The sequence below is a fragment of the Bufo bufo genome, chromosome 8 (genome assembly GCF_905171765.1).
Source record: "Bufo bufo chromosome 8, aBufBuf1.1, whole genome shotgun sequence".
NCBI lineage: Eukaryota > Metazoa > Chordata > Amphibia > Anura > Bufonidae > Bufo > Bufo bufo.
In genome coordinates, this window is record NC_053396.1 from 62,392,615 (window position 1) to 62,413,076 (window position 20,462).

Consider the following 20,462-nt stretch of genomic DNA (forward strand, 5'->3'; position numbering starts at 1 on the left):
AAGATACAAAAGGTCAAACCAGCGTGAGCTCCGCTGAATGACATTTAAAGGGACCGTGACTGTATATCAATATATTGATTTGATTTTGCTCTCATTGTGTATAGATTGTATCAATTGTTTTAAATATGATGGGATATGAGTTTGTAATAAATGTTTGACTAATTGCATTGTGAGCCAGCCATATCTTATTTTATTATATTGTTTGTAAATTGCTATATGTAGTAGCAGGCTGCACTCTGGCATTTGGGAACTATTAGTGAACATCCCTCCTTTTTAGCTTATATATATTTATTACATCAATTGCTGCATATAAAAAAAAAATATATAAAAATGTTAAGAATAAACATTATAACGATAAACCTGCATAACTATCACGCGAACCAACTGTAGGCATTACTAGGATGGACCAGTTATAGATAGTATTCTTTTTCTCTGTAGTAAGCCTTTGCCCTGTAATTTATGTCAGCAGAATTCTGGTGAAACACTTAAAAATAAGGCCAGCTTCACATGAGTGCGTTTGTGTACTACAGCCACAAGTCTCACCTGATCATGGGTCTAATGGCCCAAAATGATCCCTATAATGACCTTAAAAAGGTAAGTAATAAGAGATTACAAGGTAATATTTTTATGTTTTACACAGGATGTATTTATTGACAGTATTGGCTGATGGAGATTGCCAGTTTATCAAGTGGAAAACAGGAAAAAATATCTTAATTTATTTCTTTTTCTCCTGTTCTGTTCATAATATATTGTCATTCTAGATTAGAAAATTCAAGTTAGATTGGAATCAGCTAGAAAATACACAGCGACACCTAATGAAGCTGCAAAGGAAAGTAATATGTTTCAATAATAATGACACAAGAGGCAGAAGTGTATATAGTGCATGTAGAAATAATTACGTATTATACATAGACATTAATATACCTGCAGGTATGACAATAGAATAAGGCTGAGTGAGTGGTGTCATTGTCACATATTTCTTGGCACAGAATACTTGTATGAAGTCTTCCTTCATTGTTGCATACAGTGATATTAATTGACCTTTACATATAAAGATGACTAAATATCCACTAGAAGGTGCATTGCCTGCTCAAGTTCTCCTTTAAACATTTCAGTTTCTCTCCTTAACTTCTCCTTAGTTTGAGCCAGAGGCATCAATTAAATAGCAAGTACACCAAAGAGCTGTAGCTCTTAATGCAGACAAGGGCAGGTGACAGCATCCACAGAGACCTGCACAGAAGGCAATTTGCTGTCATTTTAAAAGGAACATCCAAAAAAGTGCCTGTAGCTCCAACATTTGAAGCAAGACAACTCTCTTCACAGTCGAAAGGTGTAAAATACACCATAAAGTACAGGCTTCCTAGGATCCAGAACTATAAGAACTCAGGTTCAGTTAAACAGTATAGAGTCTGGATCTTGATTGGCCATCTGTGCTATGTGTTTGAGAACATCCTTCTTTGTTATAATGCCCAATAATCTCCTGGAAGGAAACAGAGGAAGACACATTAGAATGTGACAAATACTATTCTCCAAATATATTCAGTCCCATAAATATGCAGCTTATTTTGAACATTTTATAATTTGGTGTATATATTCTACATAAAAATACTGAAGTGATTTCTAAATGCATTCTTCAACATTGGAACTGCAACACCAAAAACCACTCCAAATTGTTACAAACCTAGGAAAGGATTTCAGCACTGTTCAATGCTGAGTGTCCCAGTGGTTGGGAGAACAATGACAAACTGGAATAACTAATCAGAAGAATGGTGCACAGTGATCCATTCTGTACTGCAATTGAAAGTTGATGTCACATCCCAAGGCTAGGGCGGAAAACAAGTGTGTTCAAAGACCATCAGAAGAATTTTGCATGACACTGGGCTAAAAACCAGATGTCCAAGTACAGGTTGGATAATAGTGCACAGCAACGGAGGTATATACTCTTCAACGATAAGTCCTGCTTATGTCTTTTTTTATTAAGGAATAATATTTCCATACAAAATAGAGCATCAATATAATCCTTTCCATTTTCTTATTTCTTAAATCTTACTCCCCCAAATCCCTCCTCCCTCCCTTTTGTGATGCGTCTCCCATCCCCGCTGACAACAAAGCGGAACGGGAATATTGAGAAGGTTGAGGCATGACTCATTAAGATTTCCATTCGCCCCATATCTTAAACCATTTATCCCCAGCATTTCTTTGTTTTGGGACTTTCACACTAGCGGCACGGACCTCCGGCAGGCTGTTACAGCGGGCGAACAGCCTGTCGGATCCGTCCTGCCGCTAGTGCACGCGTGCCCCCGGATTACCGCTCCGGCCCCATTGACTATAAAGGGGGCGGGGCGGAGTTCCGGCGGCAGCACATGCAGAGAGGCCGCCGGATTAAAAGTAAGATGGCGTGCGCTGCCGTCTGAACTCCGCCCGGACCCCAATATAGTCAATGAGGCCGGAGCGGTAGTCCGGGGGCACGCGTGCACTAGCGGCAGGACTGATCCAACAGGCTGTTCACCCGCCGGAGGTCGGTGCTGCTAGTGTGGAACTAGCCTAATATAAAATATTTTCATAACTTTTAATCTTATTAACGAGATTTAGCCATTTATCCATACTTGGAGCATTAGATGAAAAGCAAGCCAGTGCAATCAAGAGTCTTGCCAAAAACATTATCTTAAGCAAAATAATCTCTTCACCAAAGTTCTACATAGTGGACTTTTCTCCTATTCATGGTACAATAGCTGTGATGCTATAAAATAGCCTTTGAAATGGGGTAGATTTAATCCTCCCTGTTCCATCGGCTTATAAAAATGCTCTAATTTAAGCCTAACTCGCTTCCTCCCCCAGAATAGATCACTGATAATTCTCTCAATCTACTTAAAAAAACTTATCTTCAATCCACACTGGGGAATTCCTGAGGATATACAATAATTGGGACAATATCACCATCTTCACCAAAGATATTCTATCGGCTATAGATAACAGAAGTTGGAGCCATATCTTTATTTTAGATCTCAATTTGGTTATCAATGGGAACAAATTTGACTGTAGGAAGTCTTGAATCTTAGCAGAGATAGTGATACTCAAGTATTCAATCAAATAAGTCGGAAATTGTCCGATTACTAATTAACTCGTCAGTAAAGGATTGTAATTTATCCAGGGGCATAAGAATCGTTTTAGACCAATTAATATCAAGACACCAAACCACACTAAAGAAATTAACAACTCTAATGACCCTCAGAAGTGTGGAATCAGTATGTTGTATATAAAATATAACCTCATCAGCATATTAGGAAATACTATCTTCTGTTCCCAGTGTCCCAAAGTCTTCAATCATAGGGTCTTTCCTGACTAACAGCAAGGGGCTGAATACAAATATCAAATAATAATGGAGATAATGGACATACCTGACGAGTACCCCTCCCCAAAAAGATACACCCTGTAAGCACCCTATTAATATTCAGCCTCGCCCTAGGAGATGTATACAAAAGCTTAACCATATTTATAAACTTAGTTCCAAACCCCATCCTCTCTAAGACCTTCCAGAGGAATCTCAGGAATCTCCACTACACCCTGTTAAAGGCCTTAGAGGTATCCAAAGACAGGATGGAGCGAGAAACCCCCCCCGGAGGACTGAACATTGGTAAAAAGGCGGTGCAAGTTATAATGGGTACCCTTATTAGGAATAAACCTATCTTGATCAGGATGTATAAATCGAGCAAATAACCCTAGACAACCTAGTAGAAAGAATCCTTGAGAGAAACTTCACATCAGTATTTAATAAAGAAATCGGCCTATATGAGCACATATCTAGGGGACCATTTTTCAATATTAATACTACTACAGCCTCTGTCATTGATTCCGGAAGACTACCATCCTCTATTGCAGGCATCCTCAAACTGCGGCCCTCCAGCTGTTGCAAAACTACAACTCCCAGCATGCCCGAACAGCCTACAGGTATCAGCCTACAGCAGGGCATTGTGGGAGTTGTAGTTTTACAACAGCTGGAGGGCCCCATTTAAGGATGCCTGCTCTATTGCCTCAATAAGTACCATCAGAAGATGGGGAAAGACCACCTCCTTATATTTACGATAAAATTCATATGGGAGTCCATCAGATCCCGGACAAGAAATTCCAGCTTCTGTCTTGGACGCAATGATAGCCGTGAATTGGAGACCACATGGGCATTGCCATTAAGAGGCCTTCAAATGGGAACGTCACACTGGTTCTACTCCTGGAATTATGGTGTGGGTGGCATAATGCACAGTAGTCTGACCCCTCATGTCTTCATTTCAGGTACTTTAACAGCTCAGCATTACGTTGATTTGGTTGTGGAACCAATCGTACTTCTATTTCTCTAAAGTGTCCCAGTGTCAACAGGACAATGCCAGGCTACATGTTGTATGTTGTACTGTGAGCAGCCTGCCTGGCCTAAATGTAATACCATGGCCTTCAGCATCTCCGGACTTGTCTCCCCTCGAACACACTGGTTGGCAATTGAAAAGGGAGCTACCAGCAGCGGATCTTGAAGAATTGAGTGCCAGAACATTCTTTAGATAAGCATTAATAACCTCATTGGTAGCATGCCAGCATGTGTAAGTGCGTGTATTTCTTAAATTGAGATGTTTTGAATATTTCTTGTTTCTATTTGATCATTTACATCTAAGTTACATACCTACTGATCCTGTGATTTCCATAATGCCACAACTTGTTGTAATTTCAATGTTGAGGCTGGTATACTGATTTGGCCATCATGTACTCATAAGTTACAAAACTGTGTTATACACCAGAGCTGCATTCAAAATGTTGCTGTTGTCAAAAGACACATTCCTAAAACCCACTCCTGCACTTATTTCTTAGAAAATAACATATGCACTGTACATTAGATTTTTTTTTTTTTAGGACCAAAGAACAAAGGTCTGCAGTATTTTCTAGTGTGCCTAATGCCTTCAGGCATAAAGCACCAGTGTACAAAAGTACAAAAATAATTACAGCATGCCTAGGAGCAAATAGTGGAGGGGCTATAAAGACGAAACCTAATGACAGTTAATTTGTGTGGATTTAAACTAACAAATATTCTGTGTTATGAAGGCATTATATGCATCCACATAAATTTCATCCTGGTCACAAAAAGCGGTTCCTGATGACTCTGGTGAGTTGGAGGTAGTGTTCGGGGAAAAAATAAACAGCCTGTGATAAAACATTCTATTATTTCTTCACTACTACTATTTTTTTTTGTCTGGGGGAAACCGGGATAACATGATTTGTGCTATTCCAACATTCCACTGTATGCAGATAGTGATCATATGGCTAAAGATCTCTATTAGGAGTGATCTGCACATAGGGGATTGCTAGGAGGACACCGATCAGGTACTCCCAGCATGTTACTCTCACCTTGCATTCAAGATTTACCACAGAATACAACCTTCACTTTGAGCACATTTTGTGACAGCGATCCGATCAGATGCTGATGACCGATCCAAAGGATAGATCATCAGTAAGAAAAAGGCAGACAATCCCTTTAAGTACAGAGTGCTCTGTCAGTGTCAAGAAGTGAATGGAGCAATAGATTGACATGTGCACTACTGCTCCATTCAGAAAGGAGACACTAGAACCTCAATCTTGAGATCACTTGGGGTCCATACGGTTGGACCCCCATAATTGGATATACTTTTTGTGGGATAATCCCTTCATATACTACTCCATACTGCGAAAGAACTGAATGTCACATAAAATATATCTCACCCATTGTGTGTTACTAGGCACTGGCGTAATCCAAGCTTGCGGAAAATGTCAACCACAATCTCCATTGGTGTCTGGTCCGTGATTGTAAAAGGACTGAGGTCCATAATACTGTGGAGCTTTAAGCTAGGCGGAGCTGTAGGCAGCTGCGGTGGAGTGTGCTCTGTAAAGTAAATCCTGGATGAGCTCACTATGCCATCTTGTTTCTTCCTGGCACTCTCTGAAGGAAGAAACCCAGTAGAAAATACAAAAAAAATAAAAAAAATCATTAGATAAACTGAAAGGTATGAACAAAAAGGTTAACTATTCTGATGTGCACATTCCTGCTGCTGCATGCTGAAGGTACAGTACATATATTGTTCCTGTATATAATAAGGACCACTAGTGAGTTCATATCACCTTCATATCGTGCTTAGCATTTTGTACAGAGTACTCATTAGTCCAAAACATTTTCTATACATAGTAAAGAAAAAGCATATAGCAAAAGTGTATATATCCACCAATGCTCCAGCACTATGGACAATATGTAGTGATAGACTGCAGAAAAAGAATTCATGTATTTTCCAGAAAGCCTAGTCCTTGGATTGAGCAGTCATTTTAATGCATAGAGAAACGTTTGGAATTATGCAGGAAGTAACTAACTGAACTGTGAGATTCTAATAACAACTTTGGAAATTTTCTAGATTTCAATTATTTTCTTACCAATTGAAATGATTAAATCTCGCCTCAACACAAAACCCACAAGCCTCTGAGATTCTCGAGAAACTACAACAGGGAACCCACTGTATGTAGTTTCAGTAATTGTCGCCTCAATGTCACCCACTGTCATACTATCTTGAGTGATGACGGTTAGCGTTGGGTCATTACGTCGTGGTCGCATTACATCCATTGCAAGAGTTTTATGGCTGAACTCCTCTTTGGCCTCCAGAAAGGGGTAACCATTCAAGCGGATATGGGCATCGTAGATACTTTCCCTTCCTAAAGCATCTGCCACCCACTTGCTAGTCATGGCCGCGGCCATTAAAGGCACAATGTACTCCAATCCACCAGTCAATTCAAACATGATGACTACAAGTGAGACTGTCATGCGAGTAGCTCCACCTGGAAATATAAAAGTCACAGATGAAACATAAAGCTTTATATAAGCAAAAACATGTATATTCGTGTGAAAGTTATGCTGATTCTAAATAACTTGGGAGGGGGGAGAACATGTGTCAGTTAAATATATAAAGGCCAATCCTTCAACCTGAACCATATCCACTGGCGGAATGATAAATATTATGGTTGGAAAACGAAACCCTCTACACTATAAAGTGAAGCTCAGGGCGAGGTGTCAAGTACACTCTAGGTCCCTCCCAAAGAGCTTCAATGCTACCTCATCATGCTACTGGGAAGCTGCCAAAATGACATCACAGACTTCCTGCTCTGGACACCCCCTCCATGCACTCTGCACATAATACAGCTACTCTGTTCCATTTTAGCTGCATTTAGACCATAATGTCCATCAAAGTAGTTGAAAAAGAGCTATTAAGAAAATGTAGGGGAGTGCAAACGGAGAAATTCTGTATGTTATGTGCTTCAACCAAAAGCTGCAGAGAGTGTTGTTTTGGAAACGGCACTTTAACATGCAGCACAATGATTTCCGGGGGGGATGGGAAGTCGGATTTTGGCAATATCTCCTGTACAGCCCAGTACCACACAGAGGTACCGCTGGTGTCAAAGGCCATAGGTTGCAGACTACTGATCTAATACAGTGGTCAGCAAAATGTATACTTACCTAGACAAGCAGCTGCTCCTACCATAGCATAAAGGCCTGGAGTAATGCAGTCTGCCCCTTGGCTACACCATCCCTTGAAGATAGGCCAATCATGGTGATAGAAGGCCAGTTGTTCCATACACACTCCCATTAGCCTTCCCATTATTGCACCAACAGCCATGCTTGGTATAAAAAGTCCAGAAGGCACCTATATGCACATAAAACAGTACAAGCCGTAAGTTTAATGAGCAATTCATGGATAATGAAGGAATAAACTTTGTCCACAGACTGTTCAGAAACTGTATTATATCTGCACAAGTCACACTATACAGCTGCATGTTTGCTTCTGGACCATAAAAATCAAACATTCACTTCCTTTAGAGTTTTCCATATTTTACAGTGGGAAAAAAACTCATACAATATTCACAATCTGCATAGATTGACTCCCTATTGTGTACATGTGCAGCAAGAATAGAAAATGTGATGGAATATTCTGTGGAGCTATTCTGAAATCTTTTTCCATACCAATGTATTTTCATGCAGTGTGTATATTAGTTCATGATTGTTTTAAGATACTGCGTACCCATGCACAACAGTGTTCCCTGCCATATGGTTCTATAAAGATCACAGTATCGTATTTTTTTTTCCTAAACATTGATCAACTACAAAAAAAAAAAAAATAATAATAATACAGTACATATCAAAAGGTACATTTTTACACAGTAGTCACTTGATTTATTAATCTGCAGGATTTTGATATTAACGGTCTACCCTCGGAATAGGTCTTCAGTATATGAGTGGTGGGGGTTGGTTTCTTGGCAACCCCTCCGAACTGCTGTATGAAGAGGTAGTGGTGCTCTGTTGGCACTTCGGTCTCTTCAAAGGCCATGTGATGTCATGTTCTTAGGTCGAATGGCCTAGCCAGTGATGGCTGACCTCCGGCACTTCAGCTGTGGTGAAACTACGAATCCCAGCATGCTCCAATGATTTCTATGGAGTTCTGAGAACAGCCAAGCAAGTGTTCATCTTGGTAGTCATAGTTGTACCACAGCTGGAGTGCCGGAGGTTAGCTATCACAGGCCTAGTCGCAGCTCAATAGCATTTAGCAGAATGTGGCTGAGCTGCAATACCAAACACAATTACTATCCAATGGACGCAGTGGTGCTCACTACAGTTTCCACAAACAGAAAATCAGCAGGGTGCCACAAGTCAAACCCTAAACAATCTCATATTGATGACATATCCTGAAGAGAAGCCCCTTGAAACACAAGTTAGTCCAAGCTTCACTGTTGTGTGGATAAGTATTAGCTTTCTACATACGGACGCTGCTATTTTAACTCATTCTTTGAAAAAACTGTTCAAACTGTCAAGTCACATGATATAAATACTTTCATAGGTCACCTGTACTTTTTGCATTAGCTATAGAGCCCTTTGCAATTCAGGGCAGAATATCCACAGCTATTACTGATTTCAAATAAAGACATCATGAGGAGTGCATAGCCCTGTATGCAGAAGACACCTTCCCCTTTATGGAGGAGCCAGTGACTTATATTTTTACAATTATTCTTTGTTGAATTCAAAGTGGGGTCTCATGGACAAAGGAGTTTGTTGGGAACGGTAGTGGGGCAGCTGGGAGTTTTTTTTGTTTCTTTCTGTTCTCTCCGCCCCCCTTCCCTACTCCTCACAGGTAGTGGTCCATTTATTTAAGTTCATAGAAACCTGCTAGAAGTGCCCCATCTTGTCCGCAGGTGATTTGATTTGCTTAACGGAGGAGAGGTTGGACCAAGCCAGGGAACTGGACAAGGCGATAGGCATAAAAACAGGTACATCTCAAAATAAGCCAAAAACTAATCATCTTAGATGTTTGGGGTTTCCTACATGAAGACAAAAAGTTTTTTCATGTTTCATATAGTACGAAGCCCAGGATTGACACAGCCTTTGCTAATTCATCTAGAGCAGGGGTGATCTAGCGATCAGCTGAGTTTTTGCCCAGAGCGCCGTACAATTGCAGGATTACAGCTCCTGCACTGTACCAGGAGCAGGACGGGTCCCCAGCTGTCAGAGACAGCGGGGGAGCCGAGGAGAAAGCAGAAGCAGTGTATCAGCGCTTCTGCCTTCTCCACACACAAGTGAGTGGCGTGCTGTAAATGCTCTGCCTTGTACAAAGCGTCGCAGAGGTTGGTTTTCCCTGTAACTGGGGCTCCTTTGGAATTGATGCAAAAAAAAAAAAAAAAGTCTTTTATGGATCTTTTGGGGACAAATTATGTGGCAAATATATATATTAAAGTAAAAGAAAAAAAAAAAAGGGAAAAAAGAAAAAGAAAAAAAACTCTGTGTCCCCCAGAGGTCTTTTAAAGACCTCTTGGGGGACATACAGTGCTGCAAATATAAATATATATATATATACACACACACACAAATAAAAAAATAAAATTTTAGCAAAAAGTTTTATTAAATAAATACATTATAAATAAAAGAAAACTATAAAAAGGAAAGTGCAAAATAAAATTGTTCACTGTCATATGTGGCAAAAATATATTTTAAAACTAAATAAAGTGATAATATGTTAATAAAAAAATAAAAAATACAAAATAAACAAAAAGGAAAATGTGCAAAATAAAGTCAGTGTCCCCCCAAAGGTCTTTTAGTAGAGGAAATATATAAAAAAAAGTAAAAAATAAGGGGTTGGGTCAGCACAACCTGCCTGTAGGTGCAGATCACTATGGCGAAATACATATATAAACGGAAAATGCAAATGTGATCGCACACTACATCCAGCACTCTGCCCTCCATGCTGGATGAGACATTGGTTTATATTTTGGCCAAAGCATAGTAAGCCACTCACCGCGTCAAGGTCGTCTCATGAGTGGTCCCTAACTCTTGTTCCTACCTGTTCATGGGCCATAACAGCCACATAAAATCCAGGGAATGCAGGTCATATATATGTTTATATATGTATTTCGCCATAGTGATCTGCACCTACAGGCAGGTTGTGCTGACCCAACCCCTTATTTTTTTCTTTGTAGTATATATTGGAGGCGTGGCGATCTCCTTGGAGTCATTGCACACCTGACCAGTTAATCTGTCCTTGAGGCTGGTTTTAAAGTCAGTATAAAACTGAGTCTGCTTGTATAGAACCTACCATTAGCCATCTGGCTCCAGGAGAAGTATATGGTGGGTTCAGCATGCATGTTGGTACTTGCATCCCTGGATCCGATGAAAGCTGTAATGGCACCGGACGGGGTTACAAGCAAAGTGTACTTGGCTTGCATGCTGACCTGCATTCCCTGGATTTTATGTGGCTGTCATGGCCCATGAACAGGTAGGAACAAGAGTTAGGGACCACTCATGAGACAGCCTTGACGCGGTGAGTGGCTTACTATGCTTTGGCCAAAATATAAACCAATGTCTCATCCAGCATGGAGGGCAGAGTGCTGGATGTAGTGTGCGATCACATTTGCATTTTCCGTTTATATAAAAAAAAGTAGTTCAAGAAAAAAAAATTAAAATACATAAAAGAAAAGAAATGCCCACACCAACAGAAAACATTACAATTATCACCCCATTCATGTGAAACTATACATATTGTATAATAAAACAATCCAACACATATAGGGAACTAATTATAATAATTTGGCTGGTCTCACAGGCAAACAGGCTGTAAGTGTATGTACAGCCAATGCATCACAATACAGAAGTATTGTGATGCATTGTAAAGGGGAACAAGGGGAACAGACCCCAGAGTGGGACAAAAAATAAAGTGCAAAAAAAAGGTTTGCAAAAAAAAAGGTTTACAAATTTTTTTTTTTAACTTTCATGAAGCATCCTTTTCCCAAAATAAAGTTAAACTTTAAAAAAAAAAAAAGTAGACAAATTAGGTATCACCGTGTCCGTATTGACCAGCTCTATAAAAATATCACATGACCTAACCCCTCAAATGAACACCGTCAAAAAAATAAAATAAAAACGGTGCTAAAAAAACATTTTTTTGTCACCTTACATCACTTAAAGTGCAACACCAATCGATCAAAAAGGCGTATGCCCCCCAAAATAGTGCCAATCTAATCGTTACCTCATCCCGCAAAAAAGTGATACCCTAAGACAATCACCCAAAAAATAAAAAATCTATGGCTCTCAGACTATGGAGCTAAAACATGATTTTTTTTGTTTCAAAATGCTGTTATTGTGTAAAACCTAAATATATTTTTTTAAAAAAGTATACATATTAGGTATCGCCGCATGGGCAACAACCTGCTCTATAAAAAAGCACATGACCTAAACCCTCAGATGAACACCGTAAAAAATTACCGGTAAGTAAATAAAAACGGTATAAAAAAAAGCCTTTTTTGTCACCTTACATCACAAAAAGTGTAATAGCAAGAGATCAAAAAATCATATGCACCCCAAAATAGTGCCGAACAGTCATCTCATCCTGCAAAAATGATACCCTACCTAAGACAATCGCCCAAAAACTGAAAAAACTATGGCTCCCAGAATATGGAAAAAATGATATCATTGTGTAAAACTTACATAAATAAAAAAAATAAAAAAAAGACATTCGGTATCTCAGCGTCCGTAAGAACCTGCTCTATAAAAATATCACATAACCTAACGCCTCAGATGAACACCGTAAAAAAATAAAATTAAAATAAATACGGTGTCAAAAAAGCCATTTTATGTTACTTTACATCACAAAGTGTAATAGCAAGCGATCAATAATTCATATACACCCAAATAGTACCAATCAAACCGTCATCTCATCCCGAAAAAATAAATAAAAAATTTGCTCATAAACAAGACAGTCAACCAAAAAAATAAGAAAAAAAAAACGGCTTTCAGAATGTGGAGACACTAAAAAAATCATTTTTTTTCAAAAATGCTTTATTACGTAAAACTGAAACAAACCCAAAAAAGTAGTCCTATTTGGTATTGTCGGGTCCGTAACAACCTGCTCTATAAAAATACCACATGATCTAACCTGTCAGATGAACGTTGTAAATAATAAAAAATAAAAACTGCGCCAAAACATCAAATTTTTGTTACTTTGCCTCACAAAAAGTGTAATATAGAGCAACCAAAAATCATATGTACCCTAAAATAGTACCAACAAAACTGCCACCTCATCCTGTAGTTTCCAAAATGGGGTCACTTTTTTGGAGTTTCTACGCTAGGGGTGAATCAGGGGGGGCTTCAAATGGGACATGGGGTCAAAAAAACAGTCCAGCAAAATCTGCCTCGCAAAAAAACGTATTGGCATTCCTTTCCTTCTGCGCAATGCCGTGTGCCCAAACAGCAGTTTACGACCACATATGGGGTGTTTCTGTAAACTACAGAATCGGGGCCATAAATAATGAGTTTTGATTGCCTGTTAACCCTTGCTTTGTAACTGGAAAAAATTTATAAAAATGGAAAATCTGCCAAAAAAGTTACATTTTGAAATGTTCTCTATTTTCCATCAATTCTTGTGGAACACCTAAAGGGTTAACAAAGTTTGTAAAATCAGTTTTGTGTACCTTGAAGAGTATAGTTTCAAAAATGGTGTCATTTTTGGGTGGTTTCTATTATGTAAGCTTCACAAAGTCACTTCAGACCTGAACTGAGTTTTGGAAATTTTCTGAAAAATGTCAAGATTTGCTTCTAAACTAAGCCTTCTAATGTCCCCAAAAATAAAATGGCATTCACAAAATGATCCAAACATGAAGTAGACATATGGGGAATGTAAAGCAATAACTATTTTTGGAGGTATTACTATCTATTATAAAAGTAGAGAAATGAAAATTAGGAAATTTGATAATTTTTCAGATTTTTTTTTGTAAATTTGGCATTTTTTTTATAAATAGAAAATAAATAATTTTTTACTCAATTTTACCTCTGTCATGAAGAACAATATGTGACGAGAAAACAATCTCAGAATGGCCTGGATAAGTAATAGCGTTTTAAAGTTATCACCACAAAGTGACATGTCAGGTTTGCAAAAAATGGCCTGGTCCTTAACCCTTTCATGACCAAAGGTCATTGATGCCCCAGTGTCCAGGTCAAAACTTACAAATCTGACATGCGTCACTTTATGTGGTAATAGCTTTGGAACACTTATTTATCCAAGCCATTCTGAGTTTGAGTTCTCGTGACACATTGCACTTCATGACAGTCATGAATTTGAGTCAATATATTTCACTTTTATTTATGAAAAAATCCCAAATTTACCCAAATTTAAAAAAAATTAGCAATTTTCAAAATTTCAATTTCTCTGCTTCTAAAACAGAAAGTGATACCTCATTAAATATTTATTAGTTAACATTCCCCATATGTATACTTTATGTTGGCATAATTTTGTAAATGTAATTTTATTTTTTTAGGACGTTACAAGGCTTAGAAGTTTAGAAGCAATTCTTAAAATTTTTAAGAAAATTAACAAAACCCACTTTTTAAGGACCATTTCAGGTCTGAAGTCACTTTATGGGGCTTACATAGTGGATACCCCCCTCCCCCCACATAAATGACCCAATTGTAGAAACTACACTCAAGTTACTCAAAACTGATTTTACTAACTTTGTTAACCCTTTAGGTGTTCCACAAGAATTAAAGGAAAATGGAGATGAAATTTCAAAATTTCACTTTTTTGGCAGATTTTCCATTTTATAAGGCCTCTTTCACACTTGCGTTGTCCGGATCCGGCGTGTACTCCACTTGCCGGAATTACACTCCGGATCCGGAAAAACGCAAGTGTACTGAAAGCATTTGAAGACGGAACCGTCTTCCAAATGCGTTCAGTGTTACTATGGCACCCAGGACGCTATTAAAGTCCTGGTTGCCATAGTAGTAGTGGGGAGCGGGGGAGCGGTATACTTACCGTCCGTGCAGCTCCCCGGGCGCTCCAGAATGACGTCAGAGCGCCCCATGCGCATGGATGACGTGATCCATGTGATCACATGATCCATGCGCTTGGGGCGCCCTGACGTCACTCTGGAGCGCCCGGGGAGCCGCACGGACGGTAAGTACACTGCTCCCCGCTCCCCACTACACTTTACCATGGCTGCCAGGACTTTAGCGTCCCGGCAGCCATGGTAACCACTCTGAAAAAGCTAAATGTCGGATGCGGCAATGCGCCGAAACGACGTTTAGCTTAAGGCCGGATCCGGATCAATGCCTTTCAATGGGCATTAATTCCGGATCCGGCCTTGCGGCAAGTGTTCCGGATTTTTGGCCGGAGCAAAAAGCGCAGCATGCTGCGGTATTTTCTCCGGCCAAAAAACGTTCCGTTCCGGAACTGAAGACATCCTGATGCATCCTGAACGGATTTCTCTCCATTCAGAATGCATTAGGATAATCCTGATCAGGATTCTTCCGGCATAGAGCCCCGACGACGGAACTCTATGCCGGAAGACAATAACGCAGGTGTGAAAGAGCCCTTAAAAAATTTTCTTTAACACATTGAGTGTTAATAGCCAAACAAAACTCAATATTTATTACCCCGATTCTGCGGTTTACAGAAACACCCCACATGTGGTTGTTAACTGCTGTAAGGGCACACCGCAGGTTGCAAATGGAAAGGAGAGCCATATGGTTTTTGGAAGGCAGATTTTGCTGGACTGGTTTTAGATGCCATGTCCTATTTAAAGCCCCCCTGATGCACCCTTACAGTAGAAAGCCCCATAAAGTGACCCTATTTTGGAAACTAGGGGATAAGGTGCCAGTTGTATTGGTACTATTTTGGGGTACATATGATTTTTAATTGCTCTATATTACGTTTTTTGTGAGGCAAGGTAACAAAAAAAAAAAAGGCTGTTTTGGCACTGTTTTGTTATTTTTAATTTTTTAAACAAGTTTCATCCAACATGGTAGATCATGTGCTATTTTTATAGAGCAGGTTGTTACGGACGCAGTGATATCAAATATGTCTACTTTCTATGTTTGTTTGTTTCAGTTTTACATAATAAAGCATTTTTGAAAAAGAAATTATGTATTTGTGTGTCCAATTTCTGAACGCCATATGTTTTTTATTTTTCTGGCGATCGTCTTATGCAGGGGCTCATTTTTTGCAGAAAGAGTTGAGGTTTTTATTGGTACCATTTTTGGGTACATATGATTTTTTGGTCACCTTGCCCCATAAAGTGTAATAATGAATGATCAAAAAATCATTCATTATTACACTTTATGGGGCAAGGTGACCCAAAAATTTTGGAACAGTTTTTATTTATTTATTTTTACAGCGTTCATCTGAGGGGTTAGGTCATGTGACAGTTTTATAGAGTAAATCGTTACGAACGTTGCAATACCCAATAGGTATACTTTTTCTTATTAAAGTTTTACACAATAATAGCATTTCTAAAACGAAAAAAAATTATGTTTTAGTGTCTCTGTAGTCTAGGAGCCATAGCTTTTAAATTTTTCGGGCGATTGTCTTAAATAGGGGCCAATTTTTTGCGGCATGAGGTAACGGTTTGATTGGTACTATTTTGGGGTGTATACGCCTTTTCGACTGCTTGGTGTTGCACTTTTTTGTGATGTAATGTGACAAAAATGGCGCTTTTTTTTTACACAGTTTTTATTTTTTATTTGGTTATGGTGTTTATTGGACGGGGTCGATCATGTGATATATTTATAGAGACGGTCGTTACGGACGCGGTGATATCTAATATGTGTATTTTTTTTATTTTTATTTTTTTTATAGGAAAAGGCAATTCATTTTTTTCATTTACATTTTTATTTATTTATTGATTTTTACTTTTATTATTTTCATTTTTTTTTTTTATCAAGTCCCTCTTGGATCTTGAAGATCCAGTGGGGCTGATGGCTGTTCTATACTTTGCAATGCTCTTGCATTGCAAAGTATAATACTACCAGATTTCCTGTAGGTGGCAACACCGGACGCCTTTGCAAAGCAATCGCAGCGCGGCAGCCCCGATGGTTGAGAGAGGGAGCCCCCTCCCTCTATTAACCCCATGGATGCCGCTGCATCTAAGGGGTTACAGCAGAGTGTCAGCATAGAGCTGACACTCGCTGCTGTTGGCGGTGACTCAGGAATGGAGCCACCCCCATCAAACACAGCAGGGGGACCGCATCGGGGGCAGCGCTGGAAAAAAGGGGGGGGGAATACGGCCAGCATTAAGGGGGCACAGATGGGGGATGAATGTACTGGGGAGGGGGCGGACCGCATCAGGGGCACGATACATGGGGGCGGGGACCGCATCAGGGGCAGAGGCAGGGCTCACGGTGGTGGTGGGGGGTTGGAGGCGCACAGATCGGGGGGGCTTCAGAACACATTACCCGATTTCAGGCTCTGATCTGCAGATCAGAGCCTGAAAACGGCATTTTAACACTGCCGCGATCCGATTGGTTAGTCTGCACAGACAAACCAATCGGATCGATTGCCAGCAAGGGACCACTGTGATTGGTCCCTTGCTGGCATTACTGCACTGTATTCTGTCCGTGAAAGCAACAGAGCAGGGGCAGAAGTTTGCTTTGCAGCGCTTGGATTAAAGAACTGCCTGACGTCTATACACGTGCTAGCTGCACGGGGCATGTGTAGTTAGCACGTATATAGACGGATTGCAGTCGTGAAGGGGTTAAAGGGTTTCTGTCATCACAAAATGTGTTATGTAGCTGAGTACATAACTGTGTAACTTTTAACTGCCTACATGCCGCCGTTCGCTCAGAAAACTAACTTTTTAAATATGCAAATGAGCCTCTAGATGCTATTGGGGCATTACTGCAGCACCTAGAGGCTGCGTCTCCTCACCGTTCGGCATGCCCATTTTGCGCCGTCCCGTTTAGTTTTCGGCGCAGGCGCAAGGGAGTAAAGGACGCTCGCCTGCTGCCAGCTATCTTCACTTCCGGGAAGCTCTGTGACGTATTCAAAGCAGGCGCAGTGAGGAAGCCGGCACCAAACGAGGGTCCTTCACTCACTGTGCCTAACACTAAATGGGACGGCGCAGGATTTTACTTTCAAAGCACAGAGCAGAGATGACCATCAAAGCAAAATGGGCGTGACGAACGGTGAGGAGACGGAGCCTCTAGGTGCTACAGTAACGCCCCAATAGCACCTAGAGGCTCATTTGAATATTTTAAAAGTAAGTTTTCTGGGCGAACGGCGGCATGTAGGCAGATAAAAGTTACATAGTTATGTACTGCTGACATTAGCACATCGCTAATGTCAGCCAGCTACAAAACAAATTTTGTGAGGACAGAAAGCCTTTAAAGGTGAAAAATGGCAGGGTCCTGAAGGGGTAAAGGGAGCAGTGTAAAGGGACAGAGGACATTAATGAAAGCTGTTATTATAAGGTGCTATAGCAATCCCTCATCCTCATACTGTGAAGGAGATCACTGCACGTAAATACAGCAGTCCCCTTCACTGAGCGAGCAGCAGACTGTAAGGAAGGAGCACTTCCTTCCTGACAATTGGCTGTTCCATCGGACCGTGTAAACCTGCCTTTAGCTACACAACCTACAAGTGAAACTCCAAAAAATTTGAATATCGTGCAAAAATCCATTTATTTCAGTAATGCAAATTAAAAGGAATTGCATTAATGCAGCTTAAAATTAGAATTTTGTGAAAAAGTTCAATATTCTAGGCTCAAAATATCACACTCTAGTCAGCTAATTAATCCATATCCCCTCTGTGTACATGAGTTTATTTTTTTTTCACGCATCATTTCTATGTTGTGTGACAAATGCAGCATGTTCTATATTCTGCGTTTTTCACGCAGCCCTGGCCCCATAGAAGTGAATGGGGCTTCAGTGAAAAACACATTGCATCCGCAAGCAGGTGATGGTTGCTAAGAGATGTTGTTTGTAAACCTTCAGTTTTTTTATCACGTGCGTGAAAAACGCATTGCACTCGTGCAGATAAAAACTGAACAGCTGAACGCAATCGCAGACAAAACTGACTGAACTTGCTTCCAAAATGGTGTGTGTTACTGAACGCACCTGGACCTAATCCGTATCGTTCGTGTGAAAGAGGCCTAAAAGTTTTGTAGACTCAAATACAAGCTTTAAACCATGAAAAAAAGTTTAAAAAAATAAAAATAAAATTTAAATAAACAAAAATATATCAAAGTTTAAATCACCCCTTTCACAATATAAATCACAATAAAAAAAAAAAACATAAAAAATATAAACATCATGGGCATCCACGTGACTGAAAACACCCGTACTATCTAATATATAAAACTGAGAGTGTGTGTGTGTATGTATGTATGTCGGCTAAAGGAATCCACACCGTCGCTTTTACAATCACCAAATTTGTCACACAGGTACATCAGGGGTCCGGGAAGATTTTAGACCAGGTCTCGGCTCTCTAGGTTCCTGAGATATTCCCAATAAATGCATTAGCCAATAGAAGCTTGGTCACATGACCCTTATCAGCCAATAGAAGCTCGCAGGATGTTAGCCCCCACATACACAGTTTTACTCCAGGTTTCCATAACAACCCAGCCATTTTCATTCACTGCTGTAGGTGAGCTTTAACCTCTTTAGGACACAGGACGCCCTGTGTATTTCCGATCACCGCCGAGCGGCGGGCGCTGATTGCAACGGGGTGGCTGGTAAAATCATTCAGCAGGCACCCTGCGACAATGCCGAGGAGGGTCCTGTGACCCTCCCCCGTATTGGCGATCGCAGCAGATTAACCCCTTCTATGCTGCCAACCGTGCTGACCGAGACATAGAAGTAGTTTGTGGTTGAGTGAGCGCATCGATGCGGTGCAGAGGCTGCCCAATGCCTTGCACGGCATCGGGACTTGCCTTCTACGGGAACCGAAGAGATCCAGTCTCCTAGCAACCTGTTAGTGTATGACTTAGTGTCATACACTAACAGGCAATGCATTAAAATAGAGATGTATTGTAATGCATTGCAGAGGGGATCAGACCCCCAAAAGTACCCCAGAGCGGGACAGAAATAAAGTAAAAAATAAAAAGTAAAAAATTGTGTTTTAAATACAAAAAAGGAAGCCATTTTTGTCACCTTACATCACTAAAAGTGCATAACTAAGCGATCAAAAAGGCGTTTGCCCCCCAAAATAGTACCAATCTAACAGTCACCTCATCTTGTAAAAAATACATAGGAAAAATCGCCCAAAAAATTAAAAAAATTATGGCTCTCCGACTATTAACCACCTCAGCCCTCATAGCTTAAACACCCTGAAAGACCAGGCCACTTTTTACACTTCTGACCTACCTACTTTCACCGTTTATTGCTCGATCATGCAACTTACCACCAAAATGAATTTTACCTCCTTTTCTTCTCACTAATTGAGCTTTCATTTGGTGGTATTTCATTGCTGCTGACATTTTTACTTTTTTTGTTATTAATCGAAATTTAACGATTTTTTTGCAAAAAAAATGTCATTTTTCACTTTCAGTTGTAAAATTTTGCAAAAAAAAAACGACATCCATATATAAATTTTTCTCAAAATTTATTGTTCTACATGTCTTTGATAAAAAAAAAATGTGAATTTCCGCTTTTTGAAGCAGCTCTGACTTTCTGAGCACCTGTCATGTTTCCTGAGGTTCTACAATGTGAAATCCTAAAGGTGCTCTTTGGAATGTGGGCCCCTTTGCCCACCTAGGATGCAAAAAAGTGTCACACATGTGGTATCGCCGTATTCAGGAGAAGTTGGGCAATGTGTTTTGGGGTGTCTTTTTACATATACTCATACTGGGTGAGAGAAATATCTCGGCAAAAGACAACATTTCCCATTTTTTATACAAAGTTGGCATTTGACCAAGATATTTCTCTCACCCAGCATGGGTATATGTAAAATGACACCCCAAAACACATTGCCCAACTTCTCCTGAGTACGGCGATACCACATGTGTGACACTTTTTTGCAGCCTAGATGCGCAAAGGGGCCCACATTCATTTTATGAGGGCATTTTTAGACATTTGGATCCCAGACTTCTTCTCACGCTTTAGGGCCCCTAGAATGCCAGGGCAGTATGAATACCCCACATGTGACCCCATTTTGGAAAGAAGA

At 40.0% G+C, this 20,462-nt stretch overlaps 1 protein-coding gene across 4 annotated transcripts in view; it reads right to left on the reverse strand.

Moving 5' to 3' along the window:
• Nucleotides 1-628: 628 nt before the first annotated feature.
• The window catches only part of LOC120977987 (H(+)/Cl(-) exchange transporter 5), a 216,644-nt gene continuing 196,810 nt past the window's right edge, over nucleotides 629-20,462 (reverse strand). For all 4 annotated transcript variants that reach the window (XM_040406194.1, XM_040406193.1, XM_040406195.1 and 1 more), the window contains exons 10-13: nucleotides 7,511-7,697; nucleotides 6,436-6,834; nucleotides 5,737-5,953; nucleotides 629-1,480 (exon numbers count right to left, since the gene is read on the reverse strand). In XM_040406194.1, the coding sequence (XP_040262128.1) occupies nucleotides 1,390-1,480; nucleotides 5,737-5,953; nucleotides 6,436-6,834; nucleotides 7,511-7,697 (894 nt within the window). In that variant the 3' untranslated portion in view covers nucleotides 629-1,389. The remainder of the gene's footprint in view (nucleotides 1,481-5,736; nucleotides 5,954-6,435; nucleotides 6,835-7,510; nucleotides 7,698-20,462) is intronic.